The 26,190-nt window shown below is 41.9% G+C and overlaps 2 protein-coding genes across 2 annotated transcripts in view; one reads left to right on the top strand and one right to left on the bottom strand.

Moving 5' to 3' along the window:
• The window catches only part of runx3 (RUNX family transcription factor 3), a 154,940-nt gene extending 151,157 nt beyond the window's left edge, over window positions 1–3,783 (bottom strand). The window contains exons 1-2 of the mRNA XM_043717652.2: window positions 3,639–3,783; window positions 3,297–3,424 (exon numbers count right to left, since the gene is read on the bottom strand). Of these exons, the coding sequence (XP_043573587.1) occupies window positions 3,297–3,354 (58 nt within the window). The 5' untranslated portion in view covers window positions 3,355–3,424; window positions 3,639–3,783. The remainder of the gene's footprint in view (window positions 1–3,296; window positions 3,425–3,638) is intronic.
• A 54-nt stretch (window positions 3,784–3,837) lies between these two features.
• The window catches only part of LOC122563647 (uncharacterized), a 115,997-nt gene continuing 93,644 nt past the window's right edge, over window positions 3,838–26,190 (top strand). Inside the window, exons 1-3 of the mRNA XM_087976831.1 lie at window positions 3,838–3,884; window positions 8,006–8,106; window positions 16,107–16,152. Coding sequence (XP_087832957.1) covers window positions 3,864–3,884; window positions 8,006–8,106; window positions 16,107–16,152 — 168 coding nt within the window. The 5' untranslated portion in view covers window positions 3,838–3,863. The remainder of the gene's footprint in view (window positions 3,885–8,005; window positions 8,107–16,106; window positions 16,153–26,190) is intronic.

The following is a 26,190-nucleotide window of genomic DNA, read 5'->3' as shown; positions in this document are numbered from 1 at the left end:
CTGCATCCTGACTGCACCTTCCATGAATAACTAGGCAGGCTTAAGAACTAAAATGTCATGCAGTAGTTGGCCATGACTATGCTGTCCTAATTTGTATGTTCAAGACTCCAAGACTCTGCATTGCAGGATTACTCCCAAGTGGTTGACACTGTGATACCTAATCAAGCTTTGATTTGGAGGTGCCAGGGTTGTAATTTTGTATACCTAATCTAACTTCACTTTGGGTCCTAAATCATTACAGGACACGACATGAAATGTCATAATTGGCTTTCAGCAAGTAATTGGGATAGTGTCAAACAATTTGTGTCCATATGACCCACATTACAAATTATTCTCAGCAAAAACAAAAACAAATTAAATTATAAAGTATTCGTGTGTTCATATCTACAGTCAAAAAAAGGGACATGTAGTCTGATTTTGTGCCTGTCCTCTGCAACTGTACCTTCAAAAGGATTATCTCCATTCTAAAGATATTTTATCTTTTAATGTATACATCCACAGTAAATGTTAAGTACTCTTTTCAAAAGGAATATTTTTCCCAGGTCTCTAATTGCTCAACAGCTGTGTAGAAAATTCCAAGTGTTTAGTAAATTGTAGCCTTTTGCCAATTGGAATTAAATGAATGTTCTAGGACCTTCCCCAATGCTCACATCTGGATCATAGGAAAAGTAGGAGGTTTTGAAATGATTGTACTTTTTTTTTCTTAAATAGTCTGTAACTTATTTTGGCAACGTATTGCCTTTAATTAAGAACACTGGGCCTGCAGACCACATTTAGAGTTTGACTTTCCTTCAAGTGAAGCAGACTGCCCCCTCCTTCTTTAAATGCTTACGTCCAAGATGTTTATGAGCTGTTCTGTGATATTTAGTTACAATTTGTGCTGAGCTGCACAAAAGTGTTTGAAAAATTGTCATCTTAGTCTTTGTCAACTTTCCGATGCCAAGCGCTTTCATAGAATCTCATTTTACATCATTTTGTGGAAGAACTGACCAGCAGCCTTTGAATGGAATAGAACAGAAGAATCTGCAACTCTGTTGTGCATACAGTAGAAGCTTCTCCATGGGAACACCCTGTTAGTGGGCAGAAGTCTTATTTTAACTGAATGTTCCTGTTAACAGGGTGCCCATAAGTTGGCGAGCACTGCAGTGTTACTTGTGGAGACAGAGTAATATGGAGACAGCAGGTATCTGGAAGTTAGTCAGAAGTAGTGGAATGAGCTATTGGTAACTAAACTCTTGTAAATCCCACATGTCCGTTGAATTCTCTTTAAATCTGGAATGCTATTTAATTAAGTCTTTGCTTTTTGTGATTCTCATGCTCAACATAATGAACTGAAGTACTTTTTCAGAAAATGTAATTTGCATCAGAACTGAACAAAACACAATCAAGTTCGTGACATTTTGAATTTAGTGTAAATTTTTGCGAACCTTAAATTAATTTTCTCCATTTCCCTTTCTGGATTTTACCAGTAATGCCACCATTAGAATACTTCCTCTTTGACCAGGGTTTTTGGGTGGTTGAGGTAACAGAATCTTCACAGTTACTGACAACCAACCTTGACATTGGCTTATCCTTGTAATTCAAGCATAAAGCAGATTGCAAAAAGAAAGTAATGTTTTGTGAAACAAGTACTTTAGCATGCTTTTTCACAATGATTATCAAGTGTGGTAGCTTTATAAGATATATACGGTAGTGAACTGAATATAACTTTAATTATACAAAAATCATAAAATGTCAGATACATCGATGGTATGAAGATGGCATCACCCTACCCTCTGTTCCTGTCTTTGACAGTCTATTTCTATTCTTTGTTTTCAAGTGGTTGCAATTTTGCTTTCATATTGCAGCAATGTTCAATAGTAAAATATGTTCGCCCTTTGACAAATGCATTCTCATACTCTATCAAAGGAAAAGAGTTCGAGGCTACAGTGATACACTGGGGAGAAATGGTTCAAATTAAGCTTGCAGAGCGAATTGCACCAATCAAAGTTATAATTGGCCTCTTGAGTAAAACAATTGCATGTTCTGAACCACAAGTTGAGAACAAAAGTTTAATTTTAAGAACCATGGCTTGAATGCATCTCTTTCACTGAGATCATAACTAGGTCTGTTCATAGAAAACAGTGCTAGGGCACTCGCTAAAGGTAACTGCCATACAACATAGGTGTCATTGCCAGAATCTCATCAGTAACACAAGGAACTGATAATAAGCTTCAGCATTCCCAAACAGAAAGTTTAGTTAGAACATGGCTCACAGCTGAAAAGCAAGGAAGCTGAAATTGGTACCTGAGATTTTCAAATGAGCAAAGGCATGTAATATTTCCATTTAATGAATATAATGTTCATGTAATAATTTTTATTTGAATTGCTCTTGAATATCCAACTCTTAAGATGGGTTTTGCTGTTGAGTAAATGACGACCCAAAAAAAATTTCCCACATTAATCTGTAAACCTATAAAAATTAATAAGCTTGTAAATGTGCAATGGGAATAAAATGCACTTTGCAAAGTGCCTCACACTTACCATCTCTGAAATGTAAATGAATATTTGATTGTTTAGCAATTTAGCAATTTAAGTCTGGTTTTGGCATTCCTACTAATAGAGAAAGAAAATGTAGCCCAGCCAATTAGAGTGCTGAAGACAGGGCTTCAGACAAAGTTTGAAATGAGGAAGTCAATGGTACAATTTGAAGAAAAGTTGTAATTTAACACATTCAAACTAAAGCAATAATTAAGTTTTGCTTTCTGGTCATCGAGGGCAAAATTCAAGATATGGTTACAGCTAAAACATTCCATCTAAATCCCTGAAAAGAACATGCCTCCCTGATAGATTCGGGTCATGGGATGGGGGAGGTTAGGACAATGGTGAACCATTTTTGCAAATAAATAGCTTTAGCCATATGGAAATGTTAGCTTTGAAAAAGTGATTAATCCTTGTGGTCAGTGCTGACTTTAAACTGCATCTGATGTGCTATAAGTTTATGACAAAGCAAAGAGTTGGAAAATAATGATTTGATCACTGTGCTGTTGGTCACATCTCCCACCCCTCTGTCTTGTGAAGCCACAAATCCACTCTTAAATGCTAAAGCTGTTGAAAACTTTAATTCACTTAGTCCGATACCAATGCGCTTAAGCATGTTGACTTGTTCCATTTCATTGTCGTATAGCTTGTAGCCAGTTATACATTGGAAAGCTGCACTGCACTGAACTTAATTGAACTAGTGATACATCTTCAAAAAGATTACTCTTAGACTGTGAGGTTTCCTGCCTTAAAAGACAAAAGAGACCTGTACTTACCCCGCAAGTAGGTCTGTGAATAGGTTGTAAATGAATCGAATATGCTGTTGGATGCCATGGTCCGTTGCAGATGATACTCTTGGTCCTTGTGGTTTTTTTCTTTTCCCTTTGTCACTTAGAACGTTACACTGAAATAAGCAAGAGAAAGCAGAAAAATCCCAAAGGAAACTGAGTGTCTGTTTGTAACCAAGAGTCTGGGTTTATACTGCCACAGGAATGCTCAGCCACAAACTTTAGCAAGAGCTATATGCAGGAACTCGAAATAAAGAGCGATTATGAAGAAGCAGCAGCAGTCGAAGTCTGGCATCTCAATGAAGTCCCTCAATGGGGGGTAGCGCTTACCATAAATGTGCGGAGGTCCAGCTGAGAAGGGGTGGTGGGTGGCCTCTGCCTTAAAAAAAATAAACCCGCTGAGGTTCAGGTGCAGTCTTGAGATGTAGGCTGCACCGCACTTGTGGTTCTGTGGTTCAAAGTGAGGCCCGAAAGAGTGTCGGCTCAACCAGACTTCTGTGCCTGAAGAATCTCCAGCTAGTCACTTGCTCATTGGAAAACTGTCTCACATGGTACATGAGGTCATCAAACCTCTTTGTAAGTATGTGGCCTTTGCTATTGGTTCAGAGTAGGAGATTGGTGACCCCGTGGTTGCGCTACTCAAAATTGGTTAAATCACTGGGAATTTCTTGTGGCTAGCAAGTTGTGAGAGAAACGCCTGCATTAAATACTGTAGCTGCTGTGATAATATCAGATAATAATGATGCTCCGTTTTGATCTCATGCTTTTTTTTTCCTTTACTGGTTAGTTTCAGTCTGTGTGTGAGCTCTTCTGTCTTTGTGGCTGGCAATGTGTGTAGCACTCAACAGTCGTGGTTTCAGTCCAAACCCCCAGAAAGACAGTTGATGTTCTCAGAACTTAAGTTACTGATCCATATGTTTAAGTTCTATCAGCCCATGTGTTTTCTGACAATACAACACTATGTGACTGCAACATTTCTCAGCCATTTGTCATAGCTCTGTCTAGTTGAGGACGGGAGAGTGTGGATGAGCAAGGTTACATTTAACTATTTGTTCTTAGATTGAATAATTACGAAATGTGAAAATGGCAGGTTAAGATTTAGTCTGCACCTAATATTGGAGCACAGCGATTACAGTTGTGCTCCCCCAAATGTCCCTAATCCATGCCCAGTGCTATTGAGGTGGGCATTAAGAAAATCTCATGTTATCTCCTCATTTGCCTGCATTTGACCTGCACTGCCATTTTACTGCATGTTCAACAGGGCACCTAACAGCAGGCAAGGTTTATTTTAGGTTAGGAGATAGTTCGACTCCAGCTCTTGAAAGCATTCTTTGCCTCTATAATAGGTGCTGAACTGGCTGGAAGTGAGCTGCTGGTGACTGCTAGTTTTGCAATTGGAACCGGAGCAAGTGAAGTGGCGCAGTAGAGAGAACGTTCTGAGCTGAGCAAATGTGACACTAGAGGACAGTAATGGAAGCTAACTAGAGGAGACACAGTCCAAAATCTGGATGGTTTGGTCTTGAGGCAAATAGGATTGTTAGGAAATTTTCCGGTTCACTGAAGTGGCTACATGTCCTGAGCGGTAGCCTTTTCATTCTGCAGCAGTGGCTAAATGATTGATTTGGGCCTGGCACCAGCAAATGCAGATCAAAGGTGGCCACAAGGGATGCTGAGTGCTGAGGCAGCTGTTTCACTCCATTTATGTTGTTCACCATTACACCCACACTCAAGCATCCCTCATACATCATTCATACCAACTCAGGCCAAACATGCCCCTTCATCCATCTTCAATAGTTTCCATTAGCCTTCATACCAACCATGTCCCACCACTCATCCCCAGGCACCTTTGTAGCTGCTATGCCAATTTATTCTAATACATTCCCCACCCATTCCAATAGAGCCTGGAAGAATCTATGCCAACACATGGCCTTCCAATCATCCCCAGTTGAAATGTGGAGCTTACTCAAGGGGCAGCTACTGTCTGTCCTTGATAAGTATGCACCTGTCAGGCAGGGAGGACGTTGTCAAGTGAGGGAGCCATGGTTTACTAAAGAAATTGAAGCTCTTGTCAAGAGAAAGAAGAAGGCTTATGTTAGGATGAAATGTGAAGGCTCAGTTAGGGCGCTTGAGAGTTACAAATTAGCCAGGAAAGACCTAAAGATAGAGCTAAGAAGAGCCAGAAGGGGACAGGAGAAGTCATTGGCAGATAGGGTCAAGGAAAACCCTAAGGCTTTCTATAGGTTTATCAGGAATAAAAGAATGACTAGAGTATGATTAGGGCCAATCAAGTAGAGTAATGGAAAGTTGTGCGTGGAGCTAAAGGAGATAGGGGAAGCACTAAATCAATATTTCTTCTCAGTTTCACACTGGAAAATTACAATGATTCAAGGACAATACTGAATTGATGGGATTGAGGTTCACAAGGAGGTTGTGTTAGCAATTCTGGAAAGTGTGAAAATAGATAAGTCCCCTGGGCAGGATGGGATTTATCCTAGGATTCTCTGGGAGGCCAGGGAGGAGACTGCAGAGCCTTTGGCTTTGATCTTTATGTTGACATTGTACAAAGGAATAGCGCCAGAAGACTGAAGGATAGCAAATATGCAAGAAGGGGAGTAGAGACAACCCTGGTAATTATAGACCAGTGAGCCTTACTTCGGTTGTGGGTAAAGTGTTAGAAAAGGTTATAAGATATAGGATTTATAATCATCTAGAAAGAAATAAGTTGATTAGGGATAGTCAACATGGTTTTGTGAAGGGTAGGGTGTGCCTCACAAATCTTATTGAGCTCTTTGAAAAGGTGACCAAACAGATGGATGAGGGTAAAGTGTTTGATGTGATATATATGGATTTCAGTAAGGCGTTTGATAAGGTTCCCCATGGTAGGCTATTGCACAAAATACGGAGGCATGGGATTGAGGGTGATTTAATGGTTTGGATAAGAAATTGCCTAGCTGAAAGAAGACACTGGATGGTGGTTGATGGGAAATATTCATCCTGCAGTTCAGTTACTAGTGGTGTACCCCAAGGATCTATTTTGGGTCCACCGCTATTTGTCATTTTTATAAATGACCTGGCTGAGGGCTTAGAAGGATGGGTTAGTAAATTTGCGGATGCCACTAAGGTCGGTAGATTTGTGGATAGTGTCCAAGGATGTTATAGGTTACAGAGGGACATAGATAAGCTGCAGAGCTGGGCTGAGAGGTGGCAAATGGAGTTTAATATGGAAAAGTATGAGGTGATTCATTTTGGAAGGAGCAACAGGAATAAAGAGTACTGGGCTAATGGTAAGATTCTTGGTAATGTAGATGAACAGAGAGATTTCGGTGTCCATGTACATAGATCCCTGAAAGTTGCCACCCAGGTTGATAGGGTTGTTAAGAAGGCATACAGTGTGTTAGCTTTTATTAGTTTTGGAGCCATGAGGTCATGCTGCAGCTGTACAAAACCCTGGTGCTGCCACATTTGGAGTATTGCATACAGTTCTGGTCACCACATTATAAGAAGGATGTGGAATCTTTGGAAAAGGTTCAAAGAAGATTTACTAGGATGTTGCCTGGTGTGAAAAGAAAGTGTTACAAGGAAAAGCTGAGGGACTTGAGGCTGTTTTCGTTAGAGAGAAGAAGGTTGAGAGGTGACTTAAGTGAGACATATAGGGTAGTCAGAGGGTTAGATAGGGTGGACAGTGAAAGCCTTTTTCCTCGGATGGTGATGGCTAGCACAAGGCAACATAGCTCTAAATTGAGGGGTGATAGATATAGGAATGATGTTAGGAGTCGATTCTTTACTCAGAGAGTAGTAGGGGCGTGGAACGGCCTGCCTGAAACAGTAGTAGACTTGCCAACTTTAAGGGCATTTAAACGGATGAAAATGGAATAGTGTAGGTTAGATGGACTTTAGATTGGTTTCTCAGGTCAGCGCAACATCGAGGGCTGAAGGGCCTGTTGTGCTGTCATGTTCAATGTTCTGTGTTCCTTTCAGCTCCTATGCCAACTTAGAGCCAAACATTGCACCCAACTCAACAGTATCCACTTTGGGCAGACCTCTGGAGGCATTCTGATGAAGCAAAATAAAATTCCAAGTATTCATTATAGACTTCACCATTATAGACTGCACTTATTTTCGAAACTACACTCAATACATTTAAGGCCCCTCATATGCCTAATCCCTTTTTAAAATAATGTATTAATAACCACAAATCAAAAGCAGTTAATTCTTTAGTAACTGCTTAGAGCTTGTAAGCAAAATATGAACTTCCAGCTCCACCTCACCTCCACCGTGATAATGGCAGATTGTGGTAAAGTCAGGCAGTAATATTGTTATCCAAATTGCCCTAGGCGTTTGTCAACAAACTGGAGCAATTAAATCTACAAGCACAGATCTTTTTCAACTTACAGGCACAGGCAGAAAAAGGCTAATGACCTGTCGTGGGTGCCCATGGTCAGTGAAGCATCTTTGTGTGACATCTTATATTCACTACATCCTCAATCTCTCACATTGCTCAATGCACAGCCCTGCCTTCATTCACCCATCAACAGTCCGTAGGAATCAGAACTCAGATCTGTGATTCATGTACTCCACCTCATCCTGAAACACCTCCACCCTCATTCTCTATGTAACCTCAGCTATTCAGTTCTAGAGGACACATTACCCAAACAGAATGTGACACACTGACTGAAATTCTTCCTGCTCTCTTACAGGACAAGGTGATAGAAAATGAAGGGCAGCAGAGAAGAAGCTTCAGGGAACAGATGTGTCGGAGCATGTGTCGGAGATCCTGCTTTGCATCATGTGTCCAGCTGTGAGTGTACCCTTTGCACCCAGCATCATGGGGAACACTAGTAATGATGATATATTACTGCATTATCCCCCTTGTCAATACCCACCTCATCCTTGTATGAAGGTTAAACTGCAGATGGTGCAACCATAGACCTCTTGCTCTCCCTTCTTCCCTCACTGCAGCGAGAACTAGAACTGATCTGCTGCTGTATTATAGGTATTTACCTTTAGGTTATTTGCACATGATGAGGCAATAGTTAGGATTACTGCCATAACATGAGAACTAGACTTGGGTAATGTAGTGCCGAATGATTCAGTAAATGTTTATTATAGCTCTTAATGTGTACAATTATCACAGTCACAGGTACTTCAGTGTCTGGACTAGTAGTAAGCTGATTAGCTATAAGCAGTGGCACACTTTCATCAGCCTGTCATGCTTCAACTGGCCCCAGATAAGATGGAGTCCCAGACTTTTATACCATCAGATTACATGTTGTGATTTTGTGATGTTATCATGAGCATGTCTCTTTAAGGTATACTGCTAGCTGCGCGACATAACCCCCTTTATACACTGAAATAAAATTCTCAAACAAATATTCATGGCTGTACGTAAGCATTTGTTGTTGAATAGATAATTGTACAAACGTGCGAAAACAAAATGAACAAGATTATTGATTAAACTTTAATGTTTCGGAGGTTTGAGAACACATCCTGATCTGTGATCTTATACCCATTTGGAGAGGTACATGTTGTTCTTGTTTGCTCTTGGTTCACAACTTGATTGCGGTCATTCAGCATCACCACACAATCACAATTGGATTTGTCTTCTGCATTGTCTGTGCATGATTAGTGCATCATACATTGGGCTGAACTGACTTCTGTTCCTCTGTAATGTAACACCATGACCAGTTGCATCATGACTTTGTATAATCTGGATTGGTTGCATTTTTTTGCTGATATCCAAGTCTTCGTAACTGTATTTCTGTCTTGTGCTGTCTGGTTAGTACATACTTGTGGTAGATCTTTATCTGCTTGCTGGTCGCATAATCCGTTGTCTTTGAAGAGGAATGTCCTGTGTCTCAGAATGGCTTAACAATTGATTCGTGACTCCTCAGATACTGAAGCAGTCCGTGTTCAAATGCAACAATATCTGGACAATATCCAGGCTTGGGCTGACAAGTGGCAAGTAGCATTCGCGCCACACAAATGCCAGACAATAATCATCACCAATAAGAGACACCCTAACCACCGCCCCTTGACATTCAATGGTATTACCATCATTGAATCCCCTACTGTCAACATCCTTGGGATTACTATTGACCAGAAGCTCAACTGGACTCACCACATAAACACAATGGCTACAAGAGCATGTCAGAGACAAGGGATACTGCGGCGCATGACTCACCTCCTGATACCCCAAAGTGCATCCACCATCTACAAGTCACAAGTTGGGAGTGTGATGGAATACTTCCCATTTGCCTGGATGGATGCAGCTCCAAAAACACTCAAGAAGCTTGACACCATCCAGGAGAAAGCAACCTGCTTGATTGGCATTACATCTACAAACATTCAATCCTTCCACCATTGGCGCTTAGTAGCAGCAGTGTGTACAATCTACAAGATGCACTGCAGAAATTTACTAAAGATCCTTAGGCAGCATCTTACAAACCCAAGACCACTTCCATTGAGAAGAACAAGGGCAACAGGTACTTGGGAATACCACCACCTGCAAGTTCCCCTCCAAACCACTCACCACCCTGACTTGGAAATAAACTGCTATTCCTTCACAGTTGTTGAGTCAAAATCCTGGAATTCCCTCCCTACCAGTCTAGTGGGTCAACCCACAGCAAGTGAACTGCAGTGATTCAAGAAGGCAGCTCACCACCACCTTCTCAAGGCAAATAGCGGTGGGCTATCAATGCCCAAGTCCCACAAATGAATAAATAAATACAATTGATTGCTGAGCAAGGTTTTTGAACTTGGCTTGTGAGGATAAGTTGTGCTGTGTGTAGTAATCTCCTCTCCATTGGTAGTGCATGAAAATGCAGTGATAAAGTGTGAAAATTTTGTATTGTTATTTGACTCTTGATGATCATTGAGTTGATATATACCACATGTTCATCTAGGCCATTTGAGTGTTGATAGTGGGGTGACAATGTGTTATAGGTCATCCTCACTTAGTACAGATGTCTTGAAATAGTTTGCTTGTAAATCATTTTCCATTGGGAGATATTACTTTTTTAGGTACAGCAAAGAAACCAAAATATAACACTCATAATGACAGGGATGGTTGCATTCATTGTTTTGCTAAGCCAGCAAACCATCAGGAGAAATAATCTGTCACAGGGTTGTAATATTCCCAATGCACTGTGAATAGACCAGTTGCAATTTTCAGCCAAAGAGTGGATGGAACACTGTGGATGTCAAGACTTCCTCCATTGCTGGGGTTAATACATTTGGCATGTCTCACTAGCAACACAAGTCATTGAAAATCCTGACTCATTCCTGGCCAGTACATGTGCTAGCTGTCTCATGTATTCAATACCTATATGTCTGTAATCCAATCTGGGCATGATATCTTTGTGTAGCACATTGAATACTGGGGCTTGTTTGTCCTTGAAATTCATCTTCGAGTCATAGAGATGTCCAGCACGGAAACAAACCCTTCAATCCAACTTGTTCATGCCAACCAGATATCCCAAACCAATCTAGTCCCACCTGCCAACACCTGGCCCATATCCCTCCAAACCTATCCTACACATCTAAATGTCTTTTAAATGTTGCAATTGTACTAGCCTCCACCACTTCCTCGGGCAGCTCATTCCACTTTCTGCGTGAAAACGTTGCCCCTTAGATCTCTTTTATATCTTATCCCTCTCACCCTAAACCTATGCCCTCTGGTTCTGGACTCCCCCACCCCAGGGAAAAGACCTTGTCTGTTTACTCTATCCATACTCCTCATGATTTTATAAACATGTATAAGGTCATCGCTCAGCCTCTGACGCTCCAGGGAAAACAGCCCCATCCCATTCAATCTCTCCCGATAGATCAAATCCTCCAACCCTGGCAACATCCTTGTAAATCTTTGCTGAACCATTTCAAGTTTCACAACATCGTTTCAATAGGAAGGAGAGCAGAATTGCACGCAATATTCCAAAAGTGGCCTAACCAATGTCCTGTACAGCCGCAACATGACCTCCCAACTCCTGTCCTCGATACTCTGACCAATAAAGGAAAGCATACCAAATGGCTTCTTCACTATCCTATATACCTGCAACTCTACTTTCAAGGAGCTATGAACCTGCTCTCCAAGGTCTCTTTGTTCAGCAACACTCCCTAGGACCTTGCCATTAAGTGTATAAGTCCTGCTAAGATTTGCTTTCCCAAAATGCAGCACCTCGCATTTATTTAAATTAAACTCCATCTGCCACTTCTCAGCCCATTGGCCCATCTGATCAAGATCCCGTTGTAATCTAAGGTAACCTTCTTCGCTTTCCACCGCACCTCTAATTTTGGTGTCATCTGAAAACTTACTAACTGTACCTCTTAAGCTCACATCCAAATCATTTATGTAAATGAGTTATATCTTCACCTTCAGCAGTTGCTAACTGCAACTGGTTCAGGCCAAAGTGTAGACAGATCCACTTTGAGAATGTCTTCAACTTCATTGTATAGAGCATCAACATGTAGGTCAGAAGAAATATCTTGGTCTTTACATAGGACAAGTAATCTGCTCAGCATGTCCGATATAATCTTCCAGGTATCTGGGGTTTGTATCTGATTTTAAAGCCATATCCTTGCACCTTGAGAAGTAAACTATGCAAATATGGGCGCATTCATTAGTGGTTTGCCGCAAATCAAGTCTCATGGCTAATGATCAATTCCAATTGTACACTTCTTCCTGAGTAAGTAAGTCTGAAATTGCTTGATGGGAGAAAGGACGACTGCAAATGCTGGTTATCAGAGTCGAGAGTGTGGTGCTGGAAAAGCACAGCAGATCAGCCAGCATCCGAGGAGCAAGAGAATCGACGTTTTGGGCATAAGCCCTTCAACAGGCTTCCTGATGAATGGCTCCTGTCCGAAATGTCGATTCTCCTGCTCCTCGGATGCTGCCTGACCTGCTGTGCTTTTCCAGCACCATGCTCTCGATTGAAATTGTTTGATGCCAAATACCAGAAATAATCTCTCAAATTCAGTACTGGAGCAGTTGGTTGGTCCAGGTGACAGGATTAATTAATAACAAAAAGCCTTTTGTCTTGCAAAAGACTTAAAGCTAAGGGTTTTTGTGATGCATGTCATTTCAAAATTCTGCCTTTTCTGGAGTTGTTATATTGTAGTGAAAGAAGCTGCTTGACAGAATGAAAAATATACTGGTGGTCATCTTACCACATGTAAGGGAAATCCTTCTTGATCAAATATCTCAATGGCTGTACCTTTAACGCAAAGTTGAGCATATGTGATGAGAAGAAGTTGAAATATCTGAAGCAATATCACAGATCCTCTTTGTCCTATGGAGTCAGCATTCATTTGACATTCTCTATCTTAACTGCACATACCACATTCTTGGACAGAGTGAATGGACCCAAAACATTTTATCTGATTGATGTTGACATGGCACTTTTGCAATTAAATGGCATTGTACTGCTATCACTGCTCAAGGCTGCCTATGTCTTCCCCATGGCCAAGATATTGTTCACTATGCAAACACAGTCAATTTTTTTTTATTAATCCTATCCATGAGCTGCTGGAATAGGTCTTGGCTCATTGATAGCCGAAATATCATCTAACTAAATGGTTGAACCAGTAGCCATGCTTCGCAACTAGTTTAGAAAAGAACCTGGCTATGGAAAATTTCGGATGTTAATTCTTCCAGCATGAGCAGTTTCTGTATCAGACAGTGTCATAGACATATCATATGTGGGCATTTCTTCGGTACCATCTTTCTTTAAGACACAAGTGATGGAACTACACCAGTCAATGTGCTGATTGCACTTCTGAACCATCTCATTTCATTTCATCTCATTTAATTCCAATTGCACCTCTCCTGAATGTGCATGCTGCATTTCCTTGGATGATCGATAATGACCTAAGTAAGTTTTTCCATCAGTTGTTGCAAGATGTTACAGCAGGGGTTGTAGTGTTCTTGTCTTGCACTATTGCACCGCCTTAACATTGCCAGTCGTGTCAATGCAGTCTTGATGCTGCTATTTGAGATAGTTGACCAATTCAATTTCATCATGGCTGGCATATTCCGTCACAGTGATTGTGGTTTTGAATCTCACAAATTGTGACAACACCAAGGACTGGGCATACTGGTAATTCCACCACTGGTGGACCATTGGGTATACCTATCAGGTATGAATTTTGGGAAGATAGGTTGAACTTGTGCATTCAAGCTGTAGTATGATTGTGCTAATGCATGGAATTGGTGATTGGTTATACATTGTGAGATGGTCTTTTGTAGGCTGAACACTGCAGAACCACTTGTTGAGGTACATGTCTTTTATAATGCAGCATGGTTATAAGTTTATACTTGCTCATGTGTCAATTATAGCATTTAGTATACTTTGCCTTGCCTTTTCAGGATGTAAAATGTTAGTGGTTGTAAAGACTTTTGATTACCTTATACTGTTGATATGGTATATAAGGTTGACAGTATGGAAGAAGGGCTTATGCCCAAAACGTCGATTCTCCTGCTCCTCGGATGCTGCCTGGCCTGCTGTGTTTTTCCAGTGCCACACTTTTCAACTCTCAGTATGGAAAGCTTGATTGTCTTCCAAAATTTGCCCTTTGTTCATTTGTCTGCAAATTTTGTTGATACTTTTGCATGTGTGCATGTTCTTAAGACTTGCCCTGCTGTCCGTGCTTTGGTGCTGTACTGTCCTGTTGGTCACATGTGTTCTGTTCTGGTTTCTGGCTTGGCTTTTCGATCAAGATTTTACACCAGTGTCCTTTGGTGCCATATGCTTTGCAAATCTGAAAAGTGCAGGACAGCTTTTGCTACAGATCTCCTTTATTTTGTGCACTTTGCTGACTATAGCAATAGCATTGGTTGCACTTAAAGCATGTAAGTGATGTGGCCAGCTACTATAGCTTTATCTTGTTAGCCTTTATCTTCAAGCAGGGTGTCACTGGTGTAGACCTTCTCCTTATCCGGAAGATCCTTCCTGAAGGCTTTAATTGCTGTGGAGCTGATTACTATTTCAATTAGTGTCTTTGAGAGTTCTTCTTCAAGCTCTTTACTCCAGCATCTTGTGATAATTGTTGGAAAAAAACATTTACCTACGTCATTATCAATTTGCCTGCTGCCTTCCCCTTTTTTTCTTTGGAGAGCTGCCACTGACCCCTCATCGTACAGCATGATAAATGTCAGAGTGGAAGTTCTCTAAATGTACTGTTCTGTAAATATCTTGTTTGGTTTAGTGGTGTCAACTGCTTTTGTAAATGCTCTGGCTGTCTTATATTTATATTGTTCATGCCTGTATCTACTTGTACAATAATGCAAAACAGAGACATAATAATCGAATCCCAATGTGATCTGAACTGACATTTGTGTCTTTTGCACAATTCTTTCTTCAGTCCATCAAAATGCAGACCAAACAAGCATTTGGTGAGATGCTTTATTTTACTGTAAGTTGAATATAGAAACAGACAGGTACAATCACACTCACTTAATTTGACACCTCAACTTAATACAAATTAAAAGTGCTGTCTTATTTGATTAGAGTTTATTCTTTAGTTTTTTTTTCATTCAGTGGGTATAAAGAGAACATAAGAACACAAGAAGTAGGAGCAGTAGACCATACAGAGCCTGCTCTGCCACTCAATATTAATCTTCTATATGTTCCTGATAGATGCCTATATCCTGTGTTTCACCATGAGGCCAACAATATGTGCACCTCAGCTTTGAATATATTCAATATGGAAGCATATGGGGGAGACAATTCCAAATATGAATTTAGCTGACTGCAGAATTAACTGTTTCATGGCATGAAATTTAGGAAAATACAGGGGGCAAATGTTGACAGCCCCAAGACAAGTCAGGGTATCGTAAAGAAGCCATTATAAACGAGAGTGTGTGACAGCTGCCTCAACGTTGGCTCAAGTCTGCAAGTGTTAGTTAGGAGAATTTAGCAGAACCCATCAACATGTGCCTTTGTTGCCTCCAGTGTATAGGCCAATGCTAAGCAGTCCGTCTTAGTTTTGAGTCTGCTGCTATTTATATTGCTTGTTCTCTGATCACATTTGTTGTTCTTTTCTGATTTTATTTGGTCTTCACTTCCTGCCAAATGCAATTCTCCCCAGTGGTACATTTAATTTCCAGTGGAAACATTGATCCCTCTAATTTGTTCATTTGATACAAGTGCTCCTTTCCCAGAACCTGTAGCATTACCCCAAGAATCTGAAACCTCAACTCCCCTTCCCCAAGCACCCTTGCCCACTGCCCTATTTTCGAGGCTGGCATTTATCTATGTGACATGCTGTTGGGTTTATGATGGTTCCAAAATGCAATAAATGTTATGATAAATAGTTGATTATTTTGCATCAATTAGGAAATGAGACATTCATTAACACTTTGACATGCTTAATTATCTCAAAAAAAAATCTATTTGCTGAAAGTAGAATGAATAGTCTCACTTCACTGAGCTAGGATCAGAGTTGACCAGCAAAGAACAAAATCTGTCAGCGCAGAGGTTTGGTAAATTTCTTGCTGTTTGTCAAGGGTAGCCCATGCTGCTTATTTCAGTGCTGAATTTGAAAGATAAATGCAGGTTACAGGAAGATTTCCATCCTCCAGTTGTATCTATAATCCTAAAGGTGCTTTCAGTTAGTCAGGGTGCTTACCCAAACAGCAATAGAGCTTTGGAATATTACACAAAATATGACTATGGAATAGAGATTATTAATTCCATTACAGAGCATGCACATGGTCAGCAGGTACCTTAGATTAACACTTAAATTAGATTTAAATTAATTTATATGAAATATTTAAATTTGGTCTTTTCTTGCCTTCGCCAACAGAGAGACCCACCCCCTTTCAGGGTATTTTCAACTCTTCAGCATCAAGGTAAGCAATTTGTCTACAAACCTCCACTGTGAGAAATGAACCCATGTTTTCTGCTTTTACCATGACTTACCCTTTTTTTGATAATAACTTTGCTAATCAGGATGTGACACTCACTGGGAAATGCAATGCCTTTCAATGCTAGCATGCTGAGCCAGTAGAAACCCATATTTTGTAATTATCACAAAAATTAAGTTTTAGTGTTTTGTAGTGCTCAATAGGTTATGTTCAGTAACTGCCTGTGAGAGTTTCATTACTTTTTCAAGAAGGTGAACATTTACAAACTGTCCAAGCAGCTGGGAAAATAAGAGGCAAACTTGCTGCAGCTTGATCACCACTCCCTTTGAAACACAAGGAGATCTCACCATCTGACTAATTTCAGACTTCAGCAGATTCTGCTTTTCAAGGCAAAATGCAAACTAGTGATTTAAGGTAATTGAAAGATGCTGAATGCTCAGCAACATCACAATGCAAACAGCCAGAGTTCAGTGAATTCTCAACTGGAGGAGTGAATTTTCTGGGCAAGAGTTCTCTTGCTCTGTCACCATAATGTCAATGGATGTCTGACAGAAGTTCTGTACAGAGGAGCAGAATGGGAGATATTCCTAGAAAATTCATCCCTATTATGACGTTGCTCATCAATGAGAAAAAACTGTGCACTGCACGTGCTGCCATTAGCACATTCTATGTAAATTTTCCTCAATGGCTTGTGTGGCCCAGTGTATATGAAACTAGTCACCCTCTCATCTCGTGGGAAGATTTCTTGTATTAAAGAAAGTCTGGTTCATTGCAACTATTACAGAATCCCTACCATGTGGAAGCAGGCCATTTGGCCCATCAAGTCCACACTGTCCCATCCAGACCAACCTCCCCCCCCACCCAATCCCTGCATTTTCCCATGGCTAATCCACCTAACCTACACATCCCTGGACACTATGCGCAATATAGCATGGCCAATCCACCTAACCTGCACATCTTTGGACTGTGGGAGGAAAACAGAGCACCTGAAGGAAACCCACACAGACACAGGAAGAATGTACAAATTCCAGACAGACAGTCGCCTGAGTGTGGAATTGAGCCCGTGTCCCTGGCGCTGTGAGGCAGCAGTGCTAATCACTGAGTCATCATGCTGCCCCACTCTTCAACTATTTACATGTTGTAAGATTTTGGTGTACATTGTTACAGAGATTTATAGGAGGATCTGGTCTGAAGTCTGACTTCTTCAAGATCCTTTGTTATTCTCCCCACCAGTTCTCATGACATCTTCACAGGGGGTGGTGCTTATCATATTCAAACAGTATTGACTCCTTCAATTGCTCTCAGACCCATAGACAATATCTCCCTCTCTTCCCATGGCATTGTTATGATGCATTTGCAACCCTATTTCCCCCTCAAAGCTTTCACTTTGCATGTTCAGACAATCTGGAGGTTTTGCTATTTTCCCCAAACATGCTTTCTTTAGTCTTAGTAGAGTTAGTGTTTTGTTTAGATAAAAGGTAATTGTCTTGGGCTGTCTTCCTTGTGGTGTGATGTTCTCCTCTGAATGGGAGGATATTTAATTTCTTGTATGTCTTTCCTCCCTGCTAGAACAAAGAATCTTTTCTTTACAGTTTCCCGGTTCTTTGCACATTACTGGTTTCTTCTTAGTGATGGCTTCCATGGAGTTATATGTGCAACAACATCAATCTGTGCCAGTGGATTTTTGTTCTCAATTAATCTGTAGATCTGTACTGAAGTAGGTAGATTGGTTATCTTAAACAAAAACAGAAATGGCTGGCGAAACTCTGCAGGTGCGTGAGCATCTGTGGGAAGGAAGTAGAATAAATATTTTGTGGACAATGACTCTTTATCAGAACTGGGAGGAGGTAGAAGCAGGGTGTATGGGATTAGAGATTATGTGCTGGGAGATTGTTGCAGGGAGGTCACTACATGAGACAAGGGTGGTGACAGTCATGGGCACAAGAGTGGGGGTTATGGTCCAGGGAGAGATAGGAGGAGGTGTCTGAGAGCTGGCACTCAGCCTCTACAATGTAGAGATCAGAACAAAAGACAAAAGTAGAAGACAGAGGGTGGTGGTGGAGGGTTGTTTTTCAGACCGGAGGCCTGTGACCAGTGGAGTGCCACAAGGGTTGGTGCTGGGTCCTCTACTTTTTGTCATTTACATAAATTATTTGGATGTGAGCATAAGAGGTACAGTTAGTAAATTTGCAGATGACACCAAAATTGGAGGTGTACTGGACAGTGAAGAGGGTTACCTCAGATTACAACAGGATCTAGACCAGATGGGCAAATGGGCTGAGAAGTGGCAGATGGAGTTTAATTCAGATAAATGCGAGGTGCTGCATTTTGGGAAAGCAAGTCTGAGCAGAACTTATAGATTTTATGGTAAGGGCCCAGGGAGTGTTGCTGAACAAAGAGACCTTTGAGTGCAGGTTCATAGTTCCTTGAAAGTGGAGTCACAGGTAGCTAGGATAGTGAAAAAGGCGATTGGTATGCTTTCTTTTATTGGTCAGAGTATTGAGTACAGGAGTTGGGAGGTCATGTTGCGGCTGTACAGGACATTGGTTAGGCCACTGTTGGAATATTGCATGCAATTCTGGTCTCCTTCATATCTGAAAGATGTTGTGAAACTTGAAAGGGTTCAGAAAAGATTTACAAGGATGTTGCCAGGGTTGGATGATTTGAGCTACGGGGAGAGGCTGAACAGGCTGGGGCTGTTTTCCCTGGAGTGTTGGAGGCTGAGGAGTGACCTTATAGAGGTTTACAAAATTATGAGGGGCATGGATAGGATAAATAGACAAAGACTTTTCCCTGGGATCGGGGAGTCTAGAACTAGAGGGTATAGGTTTAGGGTGAGAGGGGAAAGATATAAAAGAGACCTAAGGGGCAACCTTTTCATGCAGAGGGTGGTACGTGTATGGAATGAGCTGCCAGAGGAAGTGGTGGAGGCTGGTACAACTGCAACATTTAAGAGGCATTTGGATGGGTATATGAATAGGAAGGGTTTGGAGGGATATGGGCTGGGTGCTGGCAAGTGGGACTAGATTGGGTTGGGATATCTGGTCGGCATGGACAGGTTGGACCGAAGGATCTGTTTCCATGCTGTACATCTCTATGACTCTATGACTCTATGACAACCGCAGTACCTCTCACGCAGGCAGGCTTCATGAGAAGTCAGGATTGGATCTGAGAACACGGAGTGCAGTCAGTTCAGAGACACATAGGCTCAAATGGGTAAGGGAGGCAGATATATTAAGGCAACCAATATCATGTCAGCAGTTCTTGATGAACAGGTCGAGTACAGGTAAAAAGCTAGAGGGAAGGGCCCAGGTGGAGGGACAGTGTTGGAGGTAGCTGGAGGGAGAGCATTTGAGTTAGATGAGGGGAGAGTGCTGGAGATAGGTGGAGAGAGAGCGTCGGAGTTAGGGGAGGGAGACTGGTGGAGTTAGTAGGGGGGAGCGCGTTGGAGTTAGGGGAGGGAGACTGCGAGAGTTAGGTGGAGGGAGATCATTGGTGTTAGGTGGGGGAGAGTGTTTGGTGTTAGGTGGAGGGAGAGTGCTGGAGGTAGGTGGAGAGAGAGCGTCGGAGTTAGGGGAGGGAGACTGGTGGAGTTAAGTGGAGGGAGATCGTTGTTAATAGGTGGGGGAAATCATTGGAGTTAGGTGGGGGAGAGTGTTCGGAGTTAGGTGGAGGGAGAATGTTGGAGTTCGGGGAGGAGACTGCTTGAGTTAGATTGAGGGAAATTGTTGGTGTTAGGTGGAGGGAGTGTTGGAGTTAGGTGGAAGGAAGTCTTTGGAGTTAGATGGGGGCAAGAGAGTTGGAGTTAGCTGGAGGGAGAATGCTGGACTTAGATAAAAGGAAAGAACAAAGAAAATTTACAGCCCAGGAAGAGGCCCTTCTGCCCTCCAAGCCTGTGCTGATCCAGATCCACTGTCTAAACCTGTCGCCCAATTCCTAAGGGTTTGTACTCATGCATCTGACCAGATGCACCTTCAATGAATCTACCATGTCTGCCTCTATTACCTCTGCTGGCAAAGCATTCCAGGCACCTATTACCCTCTGTGTAAAGTACTTTCCGCGTGTATCCCCCTTAAACATTTCACCTCTCACCTTGAACGTGTGACCTCTCGTTATTGAATTCCTCACCCTGGGAAAAAGCTTATCTCTATCTATCCTGTCTATATCTTCATGATTTTGTTGACCTCAATCAGGTCCCCCCTCAATCTCCATTATTTAATGAAGCAATCCTAACCTACTCAATCTCTCTTCATAGCTAGCTACTTCCATACCAGGTAACATCCTGGCAAACCTTCTCTGCACCCTCTCCGAAGCGTCCAAATCATTTTGGTAATGTGACGACCAGAACTGTACACAGTATTGTAAACACGGCTGAACCAAATTCTTGTACAATTTTAACATGGCCTGCCACTCTTATACTCAATACCCTGTCTGATGAAGGCAAGCAGACCATATGTGCCTTCTTGCCACTCTATCCACCTGTGCAGCCATCTTCAGGGTACAATGGACCTGAACTCCCAGATCTCTCTGCTCATCAACTTTTCCTAAGGCTCTTCCATTAACAGTATAGTTCACTCTAGAATTAGATCTTCCAAAATGCATCACCTCACATTTGCCCAGATTGAACTCCATCTGCCACTTCTCCACCCAACTCTACAGTCTATCTATATTCTCCTGTATTCTTTGACAGTTCCCTATGCTTTCTGCTACTCCACCAATCTTTGTGTCATCTACAAACTTACTGATCAGTCCACCAATGCCTTCTTCCAGATCATTAATGTATATCACAAACAACAGTGGCCCCAGCACTGATCCCTGTGGAACATCACTGGTCACCTTTCTACATTTCGAGAAACTCCCTTCAACTACTACTCTGTCTCCTGTTGCTCAACCAGTACTTTATCCACCTAGCTAGAACACCTTGCACACCATGTGACTTCACTTTCTCCATTAGTTTACCATAGGGAACCTTATCAAATGCCTTACTAAAGTCCATGTATATGACATCAACAGCCCTTCCTTCATCTATCAAATTGGTCTCTTCCTCAAATGACTCTATTAAGTTGGTCAGGCACGATCTCCCCCACACAAAACCATGTTGCCTATCACTGATAAGCCCATTCTTTTCCAAATATAAATAGATCCTATCCCTCAGTACCTTCTCCAGCAACTTTCCCACCACCAACCTCAGGCTCACTGGTCTGTAGTTACCTGGAATATCCCTACTACCCTTCTTGTACAGGGGGACAACAACATTATCAACTCTCCAGTCCTCTGGCACTTCATCTGTGTTTGAGGATCCTACAAAGATATCTGCCAGGGCCCCAGCTATTTCCTCTCTCACCTCCCTTAGCAACCTGGGATAGATCCCATCTGGTCCTGGGAATTTGTCCACCTTAATATCCTTTAGCCTACCCAACACATCCTCCCTCCCTCCTTATGTCAACATGATCCAGAGTAAACGAGCTTCTATCTCTAATCTCAACATTCATCATTCAACATCCCTCTCCTCAGTGAACACTGATACAAGTAATCATTGAGAATCTCACTCATTTTCTCAGGTTCGACACACAACCGTCCTTCTTTATCCTTTCATGGACCAACCCTTTCTCTAGTTATCCTCTTGTGTCTTATATATGAATAAAAGACCTTGGGATTCTCCTTAATTCTGCTTGCTAAAGATATTTCATGACCCCTTTTAGCCCACTTGATTCCTCGTTTAAGATTGGTCCTACTCTCCTGATATTCCTCCAAAGCCTGTTTCTGTTCTTAGCTGCCTGGACCTTATGTATACTTCCCTTTTCCTCTTGGCTAGTCTCACAATTTCTCCTGTCATTCACGGTTCACAAATCTTGCCTTTCCTATCCTTTGTTTTCAAAGGGACATGCCTATCCTGCACTATCTTCAACCTATCTTTGAAAGCCTCCCACATATCAAATGTGGACTTCCCTTCAAAAAGCTCTCTCCAATCCACATTTCCCAGGTCCTACCAAATTTTAATACAATTGGCCTTAGCCCAGTTTAGTACTCTTCCCTTCAGATCACTTTCTTCTTTATCTACGAGTATTCTAAAACTTACAGAATTGTCGTCACTATTCCCAAAGAAATCCCCCACTGCAACTTCTACAACCTGGCCTGGCTCATTCCCAAACACCAAGTCCAATATGGCCCCCTCCCTAGTTGGACTATTGACATACTGCTCTAGAAAACTTTCCTGGATGCTCCTTACAAATTCTGCCCCATCCAGATCTCTGACACTAAGTGTATCCCAGTCAATATTGGATACATTAAAATCTCCCATCATCACCTCGCTGTTGCTGCTACATTGTTCCATAATTTGTTTACCCATTTGTTCTTCTACCCCATGCTCATTGTTGGGAGGCCTGTAGTACAGCCCCAACAATGTAACTGCACCCTTCTTATGTCTCAGCTCTATACATAATGCCTCACTGCTCAAGCCCTCCATAGTGTCCTCCTCTAGCACAGCCGTGATGTCATCCCTGACCAGCAATACAACTCCTCCCCCCTTTTACTTCCCTCCTTGTCCTGTCTGAAGCATCTATATCCTGGAACAATTAGTTGCCAATCATGCCCTTCCTTCAACCAAGTCTCTGTGATCGCAATAATGTCATACTCCCAGGCACCAGTCCAAGACCTAAGTTTGTCTGCCTTACCCACTATACTCCTTGCATTAAAGCATATGCACTTCAGACCACCAGTTCCTTTGCACTCATCTGCTCTCTGCCACTCTTCCCCTTGGTAATGCTAACTTCATGATCCTGTTCCTCATGGTCTCTAGTTTCTACCTCACTGTCTACTAATCTTCTCTTCTGGTTCCCAGCCCCCTGCCACATTAGTTTAAACGAATGTAATGTCGATGGAGGGCAAGTGTTGGAGTTAGGTGGAGGGAGAGCGTTGGAGTTAAGAAGAGGTACTGGAGGTGAGTGAAGGCATATGTGGGAGAGGGAGGGGATCTCTGTGCAAAGAAATGGACACAGTGGTGGCAGTGGCAGTGGAAGAAGAGTTGAATGTTATGTTTAATCTGAGATTCATTGAGGTGGAGCACAGAGGGACAAAACTAAGACCTTTGCTGAGTATGGAATGCTCAGGATGTCAGGAGAAAGGATGCAGACAGAGAGAAGGGAAGGGAAGGGACTTTCAGAGGAGTGTGGGGACCTCTAAGTTGTTGCAGCTTTCATTCCTTAATGTCCGAAAGGAAAAGAAAAGGTAAATTGTTAGAATGTTGATTGAGCTGGAGCATGAAGTGAAACTGGGATGGGGGTCCTGGACAGCTCTAAGCCAGTGTGAGATGGTGCTAATGGAAAGAATAATTGACAGTATGCATATGCGGCAGTACATGGCACTGAGTGTGGACTTCAGGATGTGGCAAGAACAGTTGTTCGAGGAGTGTCGTACATCACTTGGATAACTATAATCCTGGGTTGATTAAAAACACAAAAGATAGCGCTTCAGTCAGAATCCATGTGGGATGAGTCTAAGATGGAGGCAGTCACTGAGGAATGAGATGAAGCTGTGGAAATTAGTGTTGACAAAGACTTCATCAAATGTGAGGAGAGAAAATGAAAGTAACAATGGAGACCAAAAAGCAAGGTTAGAATGGAAAACCAGCGGGAGAGAGGAACAGAATTTCTTCGAGGTGCACATACTCACCTTCAATGCCATATCTCCGTATTTTCTGCAGTAGCCTACCATGGGGAACCTTATCAAATGCCTTACTAAAATCCATATATACCACATCTACCGCTTTCCCCTCATCAACCTCCTTCGTCACCTTTTCAAAGAATTCAATAAGGTTTGTGAGGCACGACCTGCCCTTCACAAAACCATGCTGACTATCCTTGATCACATTATTCCTATCCAGATGTGCATAAATCCTATCCCTTACAATTAGAGAGAATTGTAAGGGATAGGATTTATGCACATCTGGATAGGAATAATGTGATCAAGGATAGTCAGCATGGTTTTGTGAAGGGCAGGTCGTGCCTCACAAACCTTATTGAATTCTTTGAAAAGGTGACGAAGGAGGTTGATGAGGGGAAAGCGGTAGATGTGGTATATATGGATTTTAGTAAGGCGTTTGATAAGGTTCCCCATGGTAGGCTACTGCAGAAAATACGGAGATATGGCATTGAGGGTGAGTTGGAGGTTTGGATTAGGAATTGGCTGGATGGAAGAAGACAGAGGGTAGTAGTTGATGGCAAAGTTTCTTCATGGAGTGCCGTCACTAGCGGTGTTCCGCAAGGATCTGTTTTGGGACCATTGCTGTTTGTCATTTTTATAAATGACCTGGAAGAGGGGTTAGAAGGTTGGGTGAGCAAGTTTGCGGATGATACGAAAGTCGGAGGAGTTGTTGACAGTGAGGAAGGATGTGGCAGGTTACAGCAGGATATAGAGAAGCTGCAGAGCTGGGCAGAAAGGTGACAAATGGAATTCAATGTAGCTAAGTGTGAGGTGATTCACTTTGGGAAGAATAACAAAAAGATGGGGTACTGGGCTAATGGTCGGATACTTGGTATTGTGGATGAGCAGAGGGATCTTGGTGTCCATGTACACAGATCTCTGAAAGTTGCCACCCAGGTAAATAGTGCGGTGAGGAAGGCATATGGCGTACTGGCTTTTATTGGTAGAGGAATTGAGTTCCGGAGTCCTGAGGTCATGATGCAGTTGTATAAGACTCTGGTGCGGCCGCATCTGGAATATTGTGTGCAGTTTTGGTCGCCATACTATAGGAAGGATGTGGAGGCACTGGAACGGGTGCAGAGGAGGTTTACCAGGATGTTGCCTGGTATGGAAGGAAGATCGTATGAGGAAAGACTGAGACACTTGGAGCTGTTTTCATTAGAGAAAAGAAGGTTTAGGGGTGACTTGATTGAGGTGTACAAGATGATTAGGGGGTTAGATAGGGTTGACAGTGTGAACCTTTTCCCGCGTATGGAGTCGGGTATTACAAGGGGGCATAGCTTTAAATTAAGGGGGGGTAGATATAGGACTGAAGTTAGGGGTAGGTTCTTCACTCAGCGAGTCTTAAGTTCATGGAATGCCCTGCCAGTAGCAGTGGTGGACTCTCCCTCTTTATGGGCATTTAAGCGGGCATTGGATAGGTATATGGAGGATAGTGGGTTAGTATAGGTTAGGTGGGCTTGGATCGGCGCAACATCGAGGGCCAAAGGGCCTGTACTGCGCTGTATTCTTCTATGTTCTATGTTCTATACTTGGGGGAGATGTGGCAGTGTGTTAAACACTAAAATAAAAAAAAAAGAACTGTAGATGTGTAGATCTGAAACAAAAGCAGAAATTGCTGGTGAAACTCAACAGCTCTGGCAGCATCTGTCGGAGGAAAGCAGAGTTAACATTTCGGGTCCGGTGACTCTTCAGAAGAACATTTTACGTTTTTTACCTTTTTTGTTGATTACTTCTGACTTCCTCATTCATTTTCAGTGATTGAGCAATTGGTCAACCCAATTTGTTTACCTACAAATATGTTACCTGAAGATTCCTGTAATTTTCCTCTCCTTTAATATGTCTATTTCTTTATCAGGGATTCTCCCGTGTAAGAAAAGGAGGCAGATATGAAGCTTGAATTTTCAAGTTTTGTTAATTCTGAGGTTGAAATTATTGTCAAAGTCTTTTAGTAATTCTTTAACATGTATGTTGCTTCTTTTACCCCTTAGAAAGCAATAACATAATTTCTATGCTTGCAATTGTTTAAACAAATGTACTTATTTGCTCAGTTTCCGACTTAGTATCCAACTTAGAAACAAAATTACATCGTGAGAATTGTTTACTTCATGTCCAATTTTGTGTTACTGCTGGTTCACCTCTAAAATAAGATCTGCGTGACAGTATTATTCCTGATGTCATGGCTTCTGAATATCATTAGGTCCTTTTATCTTCTTTAAAATATTTTATTTTGCACAGTGGTGGTTCTCCTATGCTTTGTTGCTGTTCTAGAGGTTTATCCATTCTTTGCAGCTTTAATGGAGGATTTCATTGCTTTTGTAG

The sequence above is a fragment of the Chiloscyllium plagiosum genome, unplaced genomic scaffold, assembly GCF_037043375.1.
Source record: "Chiloscyllium plagiosum isolate Xiang-an unplaced genomic scaffold, Cpla_swu_hap1 HiC_scaffold_30, whole genome shotgun sequence".
Lineage (NCBI taxonomy): Eukaryota > Metazoa > Chordata > Chondrichthyes > Orectolobiformes > Hemiscylliidae > Chiloscyllium > Chiloscyllium plagiosum.
This window is presented reverse-complemented; position numbering and strand designations above follow the sequence as displayed.